At 57.5% G+C, this 11,826-nt stretch overlaps 2 protein-coding genes across 3 annotated transcripts in view; both read left to right on the plus strand.

Moving 5' to 3' along the window:
* Positions 1-3,133: 3,133 nt before the first annotated feature.
* RAB37 (RAB37, member RAS oncogene family) lies at positions 3,134-8,070 on the plus strand. The gene is made up of 8 exons (XM_008588259.1): positions 3,134-3,226; positions 5,227-5,268; positions 5,700-5,766; positions 5,863-5,915; positions 6,845-6,910; positions 7,500-7,556; positions 7,635-7,711; positions 7,836-8,070. Exons 1-8 carry the CDS (start codon positions 3,134-3,136, stop codon positions 7,939-7,941), a joined length of 561 nt encoding a protein of 186 aa, XP_008586481.1. The 3' UTR covers positions 7,942-8,070.
* Positions 8,071-10,565: 2,495 nt separating this feature from the next.
* Positions 10,566-11,826, plus strand: part of SLC9A3R1 (solute carrier family 9, subfamily A (NHE3, cation proton antiporter 3), member 3 regulator 1) — a 16,760-nt gene continuing 15,499 nt past the window's right edge. Inside the window, exon 1 of one of the 2 annotated variants that reach the window (XM_008588262.1) lies at positions 10,566-11,208. In XM_008588262.1, the coding sequence (XP_008586484.1) occupies positions 10,768-11,208 (441 nt within the window). In that variant the 5' untranslated portion in view covers positions 10,566-10,767. The remainder of the gene's footprint in view (positions 11,209-11,826) is intronic. The other variant, XM_008588261.1, reaches the window with a different exon arrangement.

Below are 11,826 nucleotides of genomic sequence, written 5' to 3' on the forward strand. Positions count from 1 at the left end.
GTGGGGGTGTGACCTGCAGTACAAGAGGGCAGATACATCTGTCTGGTGGAGGTATGCAGTTCATACTGGGGGTGATGAGAGGTGCTGGGGGTGATTTATGGAGTGATATGTGCACTTGGTAATGATATAAGGTAGGGGATCAATGTGAGAGGAATGTGTTTGTGCAGTGATGTGACATGTGTATGTTCACGGCATGATGCGAATTGTGTCTGTAATTGCGATGTGGTGACAGGTGTACATATATTTGGTGTACAGTGAAAGTATGTGTGTCTGGGGATCATGGGAAATATTGTGCATGTGTGATATGATATGAGGTGTGCTCGTGGTGTGTTGTGAACTGTGTGTGTTTATTGTGTGTGTGTGTGTGTGTGTGTGTGTGTGGTAGATGTGAGGTGTGTGCATGCTGTGAAGGATGAGTGTGTCTGTGGTGTAACGTGATGCGTGCGTGAGTTTGGGGAGAGGCACAGGCTGCCACAACGGTACACAGCATTAAAGTAGATGCTAGGGGACCTGGATTTCCCGGATGTCATGTTCTGATCAGCCCTCTCCTAAAGCCCACAACTAAAGAGCCCCAGTTCCTTAGTGAGTCCCTCTTGTGCACAGCCAGCTCTGAACATTCCTGACCCCTGTCCCACTTCGGACTCACTCAAGGCTGCCCTTGAATACACCACAGGACATTACAGTGTCCCACGGGACTGCATGCATGCACTCTGCATATGACACTGCCCACGCGCCACAGACCCAGCAGGCCATGCAGGCGCCACCTAGAGAGCCCGCCACGCCTCTCTCGTGTTTATGGACGCCCTCCCTCGGTCAGGCTAGTTCATCTAAACTCTAGTGCAGCATTGACACAAAAGAGTGTGTTTATTTCTCTGCTACTTCTGGAGCAGTCACGCTGATGTTCAACCTTTTCTATTCCAGACTACCACAGGACAGAGAGGGTCTCAGCAGAGCTAACAACACAAACCACAGTTGGAGGTTAGAGGTCCACACTCAAGGTGTTGCAGGACCACACTCCCTCTGAAGGCTCTAGGAGAGGATCTTCCTTGCCTCTTCCAGCTTCTGGTGGCTGCAGCCATCCTTGGTGTTCCTTGGCTTGTAGAGACATCTCTCCAGTCTCTGCCTCTGTCTTCACATGGCTGCCTTCTCCCCGTGTGTCTTTTCTCTTGTTATGGTACCAGTCATATTGGATTAAGGCCCCACCCTATTCTAGTATGACCTCATCTTAGCTAATTATGGCTGCAATGACCTCATTTCCAAATAAGGTCACATTCTGAGTTACTGGGGTATCTTTTGGGGGGCATGAGTTGGCCCATAACAGCATGGTCTGCGGTGGAAGGCGAGCAGGGGCATGTCATTTCCCCTCTCTCATTTCTCCTCAACCACTACCTTCTTGCACTGAAAACCCTCAGTCCAGCGGAATTCCTGTGTGAAGCCTCTAGAGCCCAGGAGCTCATGGCATTGAAGACTGGGGCACTATTTGCAGCAAGAGCCTCTGGCATCGAGCAGGGGCATGTCATTTCCCCTCTCTCATTTCTCCTCAACCACTACCTTCTTGCACTGAAAACCCTCAGTCCAGCGGGATTCCTGTGTGAAGCCTCTGGAGCCCAGGAGCTCATGGCATTGAAGACTGGGGCACTATTTGCAGCAAGAGCCTCTGGCATCCAAATAGCAACCTACAACAGATATCTGTAGGGTGTCAGGCAGCTTCCACTCTCCCATATATGGTTCCCTGTTTGAGTCCCACCCTATGCACAGATGAGGTTATGGCACACCCACCTCCAGAAGAGGTGGTCCAAGCTCCTGGCTCTACGTGAGGTCTCCTCTGTCCCTGCTCTGAGCTCTTCTCCCAGCTGCCAGAAAAAAGCTCCAACTGATGCCACAAATTACAGGGCTGGAGGCTGATGTACACAGAGTCGGTCCCCACAAGGCCTGCAGCCATCCATAAACCAGGCCTGCCCCTTGCCCCTCACCCACCACACCTAGGTTCAGGAGTGCAGGTGCCCTCCCTTCTCCCTCCCACTCAACCCTCAAACAGTCCCTTTGTAATGCACCCATCCTGTTCCTTTGTGACCTGAAGGTGCTTGTTTAGAATGTTGGGATGAGGGTAACCGAATTGTTGGCCCAAGCCACAGAGCCCCTGAACCCTACTATGGGCAAGCCCAGACACACTCCCCACCCTCTGTCACCAAGAGCTGCAAGGTTCCTAGGACGTCCCGGCAACTCTGCTCAAAATAATCCACGACTTCAGAGATTCATGTGGCACCTACTCGGTGCCAGGGTGAGGGCCCTGTGAGAATAAGGTTGGCCCTGCCTTCAGGAGCCTTCACATTGGGAGGGGTGTGCCGGGAAGTCCACCTGCAAAGGTTCTCCCACGGTGGGACGTTCTGGGCACAGCCCAGCAGGTCAAAGGGAAATGAGTGCTACTGGATACTATAGAGTCAAAGTCTTAGCACCAACCAGGGGCCCCCAAAACTGCAGGGCAAATGTGCTTGTAGCACATCGGCAGGTAAACAAAACCATACTCAGATGAGTTCGGGCTGGGGTGCATTAGCAAAAGCGAAACTGCCTTGGCGCTACCGGCAGAATGCACGCCTCGTCTCAAACGCAGCGCCACCGACTCAGGGGCGTCGGCAGCCTCCCCGCCCCCGGGCCACTTGTTGATCGCCAGCTGTCAGGAGTTCGGGCGCCTCCTGCTGGCCGCGCTGCGCAACGGCAGCCGGAACCCCGGCGAGGGTCCCAGGTCGCGAAGCGACCAGACCTTCCGCAGCAAGCTGGGTCTCCAGGGCGCGCTCCCCCGGCGGGAACTTAACCCTGCGGCTGGCGACCTTGGGGGACCGGCCCTGGGGATGGATTTGGCCCATGCCCTTAGAGCACGCAGCCCGGCCACTGTTGCTCAGGGAGTCCGCCCACTCCTCCAGCGCGAGCCCTGCGGTCCTGCGCACCCCGGCGGGGCAGCTCGCTCCGGGCGGGTGCCGTCGAGTGGGGTGGTGGCAGGACGGAGGGAGGAGCCTATCGGGGTCCAGGCCGGGTCGGTGGAGGGGAGGAAGGAGTGGGTGGAGCCTGGGGCGGGGCCGTCTCTGCGCTGTCCCTAGCCAGCCGGCCCGCCCCAGCTCACCTCTTGTCTAGGGACATGACGGGCACGCCAGGCGCCGCTGCCACCCGGGATGGCGAGGCCCCCGAGCGCTCCCCGCCCTGCAGTCCAAGCTACGATCTCACGGGCAAGGTGGGTGGGCGCCGCACCCAGCGCTGGGGACTCCCGTGCCGGCTCAGAAGGACGCATCCTTTGTCTTGAGACCCCCTCCTTCCCTGGCCCAAGCCCCTTTCTGGCTGCGTCTGGGTTGGACTCAGCCCTTCCCCAAGGCAGCCGGGTCTTCTAGGGGAGGGAGGGAGAAACGGAGCGTTAAGACATAGCCCCTGGCCCATCACAACCTCTAGGGATCTGGGCTGGCTCGGCGGGGCAGGGCGAGGAAGATCGGAAGGACCGAGTGACTCCCCACTCGGCATACCCCCAACTCAATTTTTTTCTGCCATTCTGGCTAACAGGAGCCCTTGAGAACCGGGGTTCTTGGCAAGGGTTAAGTGCACATCCCTCCTGGGCACAGGCTTGACTTGCCAGGAAATAGGGACTGCTGAAGACCCAGAGAGGACGCCCCCTGGAGGCGGAGCAACTAGCGGTGACTGTCCTTTTCTGAGCTAAGTTGTCAGCTGAGACTGACATCTAGTCTAAAGGCTTTAGGTCTCCCTGCCGCCCGCAGGTCCTACCCCTTCCCTTTCCACCCTCTCCAGGCACTGCCTTGCACCGTCCTCCCGGCAATGGGAAGCCCCTCCTTCCAGGAGGATGTTACTAGCCAACATGCAGGCCCCCCACCTGGGAGAGCTGTAAGGCAGCTGGCTAGTGCTTGTTCCCTCTACAGGGGTGCCCTGTACCAAAGCACGTGGGGGCGGTGGTGGACACTGGTCTGCCTTCCTTTGAGTGAGCAGGTACCAGACACTCTGAAAGAGATGCTCAGAGGGTCCAGAGCTTCCACTCTTCCTCTACAGGGTTGGATAGATGAGTAAGGGGCTGTCCTGGATCATGTTGCATGGCCTTGAAGGAGACCTGCCTCTTTCTGTGCCTTGGTTTGCTCCCCACATTCTCACTGGACAGGGGTGCTCCCTAGGGACCGCAGAAGTAGCCAGGTCAGAGGGGAGGAGTCTGGGCAGGGTTGGCTCCTTGCCTACCTATAAGATAAGAAAAACAATTCTGAGTCGAGGGGTGCTCCCTAGGGACCGCAGAAGTAGCCAGGTCAGAGGAGAGGAGTCTGGGCAGGGTTGGCTCCTTGCCTACCTATAAGATAAGAAAAACAATTCTGAGTCATCCTTTCCTCCCCTCCTGGGGGACTGCCTCAGATCAGGGCAGACACAGTGTAAGCTGAGTATCCTGGCCCTCAGAGCCCCAGCTCATTGCCCTCTGAGCTGGGCCCCCTTCAGCAAGGCCTCAAAGGTTAGTGAGTCCTTCTGGAGGTCCCGGGAAGCACAGCACTGCACCAGGTTTAAGAGCTGGGCTGGCCATGCAGGGAGCAGGAGTGAGCAGCTTGCCAGGACCCCTCCCTCTCACCTTGATGACTCTGTCTTTACAAATCTGCATCAGGGATGCTGAGCACCACACACCCAAAAGGTCCAGGAGAAGAAGGGTCTAGCCCTGGCAGGTGGGGCCATGCAGAGACTTGGTGCCTCCCTCCAACTGGGCAGAGAACTGAAGCTCCCTTCATTGTGAGAATTAGTGGGTAGCTAGAGGAAAGATAGCCTGCAGACCTAGCCTCTGAAGTCCCAGGATGCTGGTGGGCGCCTCATCTCTATGGACTCAGTTATGGTCCTGGGGCTGAGCTCCGGGAGATGGAGACTGAAGTGGGGAAGGGGCAGGGCCTCCAGCGCCCAGCCCTGTGCTGCCTGCTGAGACCTGGAGAGAGCCAGGAAGGTTCTCAGGCTCCCCTTGCCCTGTCGTGTTATGAGAAGAGGCAGATGGAGTCCCCAGAAGAGAGGACTCCACAGGGGAGGTGTCTGGGGACAGGGTAACCTCTTCCCTGAAGGGATGATCTGGCCAGAGACATCTCTGGGTTCACTATGCCCCCTCTAGGGCTGCAAGGGACAGGGGCAGGATGTTTGCTCCTGGGTAGGATGTCAGCAGAGCTCCGGAGCCAAGTCTCGCCTGCCCTCCCCACCCTCTGCCCTTTTCTCTTTCAGAACAAGGTGGTGGCTGTGGATGGTGTGAGGGTGAAGCTGCAGGTGAGCCCAGAGCCTGGGGTGGGGGCGGGAGGAAGGAGGAGGCTGCCCTCCTCCTCACCCTGCACCACAGGAGGCCTGAGCCCTGCCCTCAGCCTGGGGTAATTTCCTGTGGGGCCCACGAGAGGAAACGGCTTTTGTTTGTTTGATATCTGCAGAAAAGCAGTTCCCAGGCACCCTCACTTCTATCAAAGGCAACTCAAATGCCCTCAGACAAGTGTAGGTGGTCACCTCCAACCCCTGCACTGGGGAAGAGGATACAGCTCTGAAAGAGCTTGAGAACCACTGGCCAGGAGGTCATCAGATGCTCAGGAGCCCATGAGAACCTAAAGAAGGAAACTGCCCCACTTCCCACAGACACCTCTCATATCACCCTGGGTCCCCTCCACCTGGGAGTCCCTGCCTCCTCTGACTATTTCTCCATCCCTTCCTAGATCTGGGACACTGCAGGGCAGGAGCGGTTCCGCAGCGTCACCCATGCTTATTACCGAGATGCCCAGGGTAAGGCCCTGGTGCCCTCCAGCTCCTTCCCCCCACCCCTCTGTAGCACTTGTGCTGATGCCTAAGTCCACTTGTGTCTCTCTCTCTCTCCTCCAGCCTTGCTCCTGCTGTATGACATCACCAACAAATCTTCCTTCGACAACATCAGGGTAGGTCTCCCCTGGCTCCCTCCCCTCCTGCCCATAAGCAGCCAAGGCAGGGCTTGTGCAGGCCGGAATCGCTTCCTGCTCTGTGGGAAGGGGTGGAGCATGCACTCTGGTTGCCTTCTAAAAACACCTAGCTGTGACTCAGAAGACATACCTGCTGCTCAGTGTTTGACTGCCATATGGGCATGGAGGCCAAGCAGGTTGTTGTGCCCCTCTGCCACCTGCATAGCCCTGACTGTGACCATGAGTGTGTTTCATGTTAAAGTGCTCAGAATGGCCCCAGCTCCACCCTGGACAGTTACCCACAGAGACCCAGGGGAGAGTCCAGCTAGAAAAATTTACATATACATCCAGCCCAGGTTGTAAGAAAGTGACCAAGCGGACACAGTGTCTATGTCCTCACAACCAAACCATGACAGAGTGGAGACAGTAATTCAATAAACACAGGCACTGACTTTGTGTACAACATTGTATAGGTTTCATGTGCCACCTAACTTCAAAGGGCATATATAAAAAGGATGGAAAATGCATGGCATTCATACTGCTACTTCCAACCCCATGCTCATGGCAGACATCACTAATAATCATAATACTTTTGATCACTGAGCCCTTATATGACCTGAGTATCCTCAACAGGGCACTGTAGGAAATCACTGGTGATTACCAACCAATCTGTGTACCAGGCCTCCTTTCCACTTCTATCTTCCATAGAACTGAGAGTTGCACTGCACAGGACTTTGGGGGGAAAGGCCACTGTGGGTTGGACAGTTAAGGAAGTCCACCCATAAGTGGAGAGGCCAGAACAAAGATACAGATGAGAGAATGCACAGAGCATCATAACAAACAGGGCAGAAGAAGGAAGGGCGAGACAGAGGAGGAGGAGAGTGGCCTGGTCTCAGCCCGGGCCTGGCTCAGCTCACCCTCTCCCACAGGCCTGGCTCACTGAGATTCATGAGTATGCCCAGAGAGACGTGGTGATCATGCTGCTAGGCAATAAGGTGAGTGGCCCCTGGCAGGGTCGGCCCATCCTACATCTCCTCTCCCACTGCCACAGCATCAGCCTCTCCCAGCCCCACAGCCAACCAAGAAGAGTTCTCTGGATGTCCTGCCAGCAAAGGACGCTCCAGTCTCCAGTCTGGGGATCAGACCTATCTGGCAGCTCCTATCCATCTCACCTTCCCTCTAACACTTTGGAAATGGCCCCCTCCAGGGAAAGCTCAAGCTGCTGCCTGAAGATCCAGGGTTACCCAGCTGCTCAGCCCCATTAGATCATAGTGAACAGGGTCCCTGGTCAGGGACTAAGACTGCAAAGTGCTAACCCCAACTGCTGTCACTCCTGTGAGGCTGGGTCACCACATCCTTTGCTAAGGAGCATCATCCCCCTCCAGGAGCCAGGGGTAAGACTCCAGGGCTGGGAGCTGGGTAACAGCCTCAACAAGGCAGAAACCCTGGTCCCAGGTCAATCACACCTGCCCGCAGTCCCTGGGGCCACCAGCAGAGGGCAGGCAGTGCCTGCTCCTGGGGCAAGAGATGGGCCTGCTGGGGTCAAGGCTTCCTCCCCCAGAGTGACCCATATGGGCTTGACAGGCGGATGTGAGCAATGAAAGAGTGATCCGTTCCGAGGATGGAGAGACACTGGCCAAGGTAAATGACTGCCCGTGGGGCAGGGTAAAGGGTGGGGACAGCCAGAGGCTGGCCCTGAGGACTCTTTCTCCCGGGCAGGAGTATGGTGTTCCCTTCATGGAGACCAGCGCCAAGACGGGCATGAACGTGGAGTTAGCCTTTCTGGCCATTGCCAAGTGAGAGCTAAGCAGGGAAGGGAATCGTGCAGGGCAGGGCGGCACCATCTGGGAATCCAGTAGGGTCTGGGCCCACCTGCATTATGCATTCTTAGGTCCCAGCCGTTGTCTCTTCCTGTTCCAGGGAACTGAAATACCGGGCTGGGCAGCAGACTGAGCAGCCCAGCTTCCAGATCCGAGACTATGTGGAGTCCCAGAAGAAGCGCCCCAGCTGCTGTTCCTTTGTGTGAATCCCAAGAGGTTGAGAAGAGGCTGCAGAGGCCCATGGGGATGCAGCCATCTCCCCCAGACCTCGTTTATTCTGAGCACCTGAACCAGTGGGGAGAAAGTTTGGGAACCCAGTGCACAGCTCTTTCCTACGAGGAAGCTGTACTCTAGCTCCTACCCTAGTTCATGTAGCTTCCCTGCATCCTGGGGGAGGGCAAAATACCTATATTTTAATGATACATAATTTAATACGAAAGAAAGGCACCACGGTGCCAAGAAAACGGAAGTAGGGATCTGATAGCACTTTTGCCTTCTAGGACTCAGGACTAGGATTTAGGGGATTGGGCCTTCCTCCTAGTCATGACAAGGATGGTATTGCTGCAGCTTGGCACCAGGGGATACTGATGCATTTCTGGGGTGTAAGGGTAGGTAGTGACCCCATCGCCACCCTCACTTCAGCTGGAGAGAGGCTGAGCAGACTCCAGCCTTCACTTCCTCCAGCTCCCCAGGAGCTTATCTTCCCCAATAAGATGGGCCCTTGTGCTGGGAACCAGACCAAAGCCTCAGGGAAGATAAGATATGTGGAGATTTGGAGGGGGCCCAGCTCCCTGGGAGGGAGAGAGAGGAGTAACAGAGACTAGGGTCTGTTTGGCTACCTCTGGCCTTACTAACCTCCCTCCCAGAGAAGTTCCCCTTTCTTCCTGCACACAAGCACATTGGGACACCTGGAAACATTGGTTCCAGCTTTCTGTTCTCTCGGCCTCAGATGCCAAGGCATCCTCTTCCTCCTGAATCCCTATCTTATCTACCTTTCTGTTTGTGCCCCTAGACACCTAAGTTCAGAACTTGGAAAAGATTTTTCTTCTTGTCCCAATCCTTTGGCCGGTATGCAGCCTCACAGACTACATCTTTAAGTAGCTGTAGTGCTTAGCTCTATTGGATCAGAGCCAGATAAAGAGAATCCTCTGGTTCCTGGAGCAGGTGGGAGACAGAACTGAGCAAACCTCACCTGACATGTGTCCCCCTAAACCCAAGCTCCAAGCTCTGCCTCCTCCTCCCTTACCGCCATTGTCTTTTTTTTTTTTTTTTTTAACTTCTCAGACAGACAACAGGGCGAAAACTGCTTTAGCTCTCCTCCTACTGGGTCAGGTTAGGGAGTGGGAGGTCATCCATTCTTAAGTAAACCAATGCACTGTGTACAAAAACAAGGTACTGAGGGTAAGTCTGGGGTGGGGAGAGAGGCAACTAGGAATTCATATGCGACCAAGTTCACATGTCTCCCAAAGCTCTGAGCCCAGCAGTTGGAAGAGGGCAGGAGATCTACAGAGACATACAGAGGGGCAGGTCGTGACCTACAGGCACCTTTACTCCAGCTCTGCAGGCCAGGAACAGGGGAGGGGGGTGAAAAAGAAGTATGCACTGCACATTTCTGAGGCCACTGCATATGCTTTCAAGGCAGAAATGTTGCTTTCTGCACAGAGTCAGCAGCTCCAACTTGGGCCCAATAAGGAAGTTCTACGTGGCCTCTCCCAAGTGCAGCAGGGAGTAGCCTGACCTTACCAGTCTCTTCTGGGGCTCATGGCAGGTTGCAAGAGATCCAACCACATAGACAGCTCTGGGTCTCTAGCATTTGTGTTTTTCAGAATTAAATTGCAGTATTTTGGAAAATACACCCTGTCCGGTTTATTTGAGGTGGGCCTGGGAGGTCGAATCATGTTGAAGGGATTGTTATTGCATGGGGGGCGGGGGGGGAGGAGACTGTCATTACTGCCAAAATCGATCCTCATCATTCAATGTCCCCAACTGGTCACCTCACCCTTAACAAACTCCCCCCTCCCCCAGTCTCTGAGACCAGCCTCTCATCTGGCAAGAGGGAGCTGGAAGGCTTATCTTACAGTCCCAATCGTTTTTCTTTGTCTATTGAAAAAAAGCCTGGGCTCCTTTCCCTGTGGAGTGTACCCAGAGGTTGATTACCGGACTCTGTTCTGCCTCTCCCCACCCCACCCCCCTAGCCAAACGCTGATGCCAGCAGCACCCATGCCATTGCCCTCGGCGGCCTATCCCGAGTGCGTTGCCCCGCGAAGCCTCGGGCTCTCTGCGGAGCCCTCAACACCTTCCCAGCAGAGATCACAGCCTGCACCCCTATAAGCGGGTCCTGGGACAGCGCAGAGTGATTCCACGAACGGAAAAAATACCGTTACTCAAACAACCCCTGGGTGCGAGGAAGACCTCCGCCTCATTCCTGAGGCCGCTGGAGCGGTTTCCCCTGCAGCAGCAGCTCCCTCTCGATCCGAGCTGTATCCCAGGTCCTTTACCCGAAGGCTGGCTCTCCTCGGTCCCCGCCACAGGTAGGGGAAACCAGGACGGAGACTGCGGGCCCCTCCGCCCAGGACTGGGAGCGCGCCCCGAGCCCCGCCCTCCGGCCAACTCCGGCCACTTAGTGACAAACACTTCCACTTCCTGAGCCTTTCTTCGCCCGCCGCGGGGCGCCTCGCCGAGAGCAGGCCCCGCCCCCGAGCGTTCCCATTGGCCGGCGTCGTTCACCCGCTTCCGCCTATGAATTCTGATTGGTCCGTGGTGGTCCACACCCTCGGCGCGGCCACGCCCCCGGGGTAAGAAGTCGGGGCGCGTTCTGGAGCGCTCAGACGCCGCGCGGGGCGGGGATTGGTCCGCTCTTGGTTTGGGCTCCCCGCAGTTCGCCGCCGTCCGCCGTCTCCGGGACACCTGCTCGCTCCGCCCGTCCGGCGGCGCGGGATTCCCTGCCGCGCTCTCCCCGCCTCCCAGTTCGCAGGGCCCGGCCGTCCTGTACCCGGACCCCGCGTCGCTCCTCTGAGACACCGCAGGGCGAGATGAGCGCGGACGTGGCGGCCGGGGCGCCCCTGCCCCGGCTCTGCTGCCTGGAGAAGGGTCCGAACGGCTACGGCTTCCACCTGCACGGGGAGAAGGGGAAGGCGGGCCAGTACATCCGGCTGGTGGAGCCCGGCTCGCCGGCCGAGAAGGCGGGGCTGCTGGCCGGGGACCGGTTGGTGGAGGTGAACGGCGAGAACGTGGAGAAGGAGACCCACCAGCAGGTGGTGAGCCGCATCCGAGCCGCGCTCAACGCCGTGCGCCTGCTGGTGGTCGACCCCGAAGCGGACGAGCAGCTGCAGAAGCTCGGCGGCCAGGCCCGGGAGGAGCTGCTGCGCGCCCAGTTAGGACCCGGGCAGGCCGAGCCGCCGGGCGCCGTCGGGGCGCAGGGGGTTGGCGACCAAAATGAGCCACGCGAGGCCGAGAAGAGCCACCCCGAGCGGGTAAGTCGGCCCGGGCTGGGAGGGGGGATCCGGGAGAGACCCAGGCGTTCGCAGTCGTCTGTCTGAAACTCGAGCCGCGAGGGAGAGACGGCTTCCGCCCGCCGACCGGGCGCCCTGGCAGTTCCTAGGCTGCCTTGGGGCTGCGTCCTCGCGACCCCATCCCCCTCCCAGGCCGGGTTGGAAGCCTGAGCGCCTTTGCCGCCTGCACCTCTTGACCTTTGGCCTTCGGGAGGGCGGCACAGGGGAGCCCAGGCCCCTTTTCCTCGGTTCTGTGTCTGCTCCCGCTCCTTGGAAACCCTCAATCCCGCCCCGCAGCTGGGCAGGGAGCAGGGCCCCTCTGCCCCAGAGGTGCCAGCTTCCTCTGCGGCCCCTGTGGGTGATAACTGAAGCTGGTGAGAAAGTGAGCACGGCCCCGACTTCGAAAAGCTGGGGCGGTAACAATCTCCTTTCTGCGCGAGGCCCCGGCGCTGGGAGGCCCTCTCCGCACCTACCACCCTCCCCCCGCCCCCTCAGCCCGCTGGTGTGTGTATCATTAACTTCAGCCCCGCTGGACTTTCTCCTCCTGGAGTCCAGTGCGACTTCTAAGAGAGAGGAAGCCCCACCGTCTCAGGGCGATGG

Source organism: Galeopterus variegatus, unplaced genomic scaffold, assembly GCF_000696425.1.
Source record: "Galeopterus variegatus unplaced genomic scaffold, G_variegatus-3.0.2 Scaffold4752, whole genome shotgun sequence".
NCBI classification, from domain to species: Eukaryota; Metazoa; Chordata; class Mammalia; order Dermoptera; family Cynocephalidae; genus Galeopterus; species Galeopterus variegatus.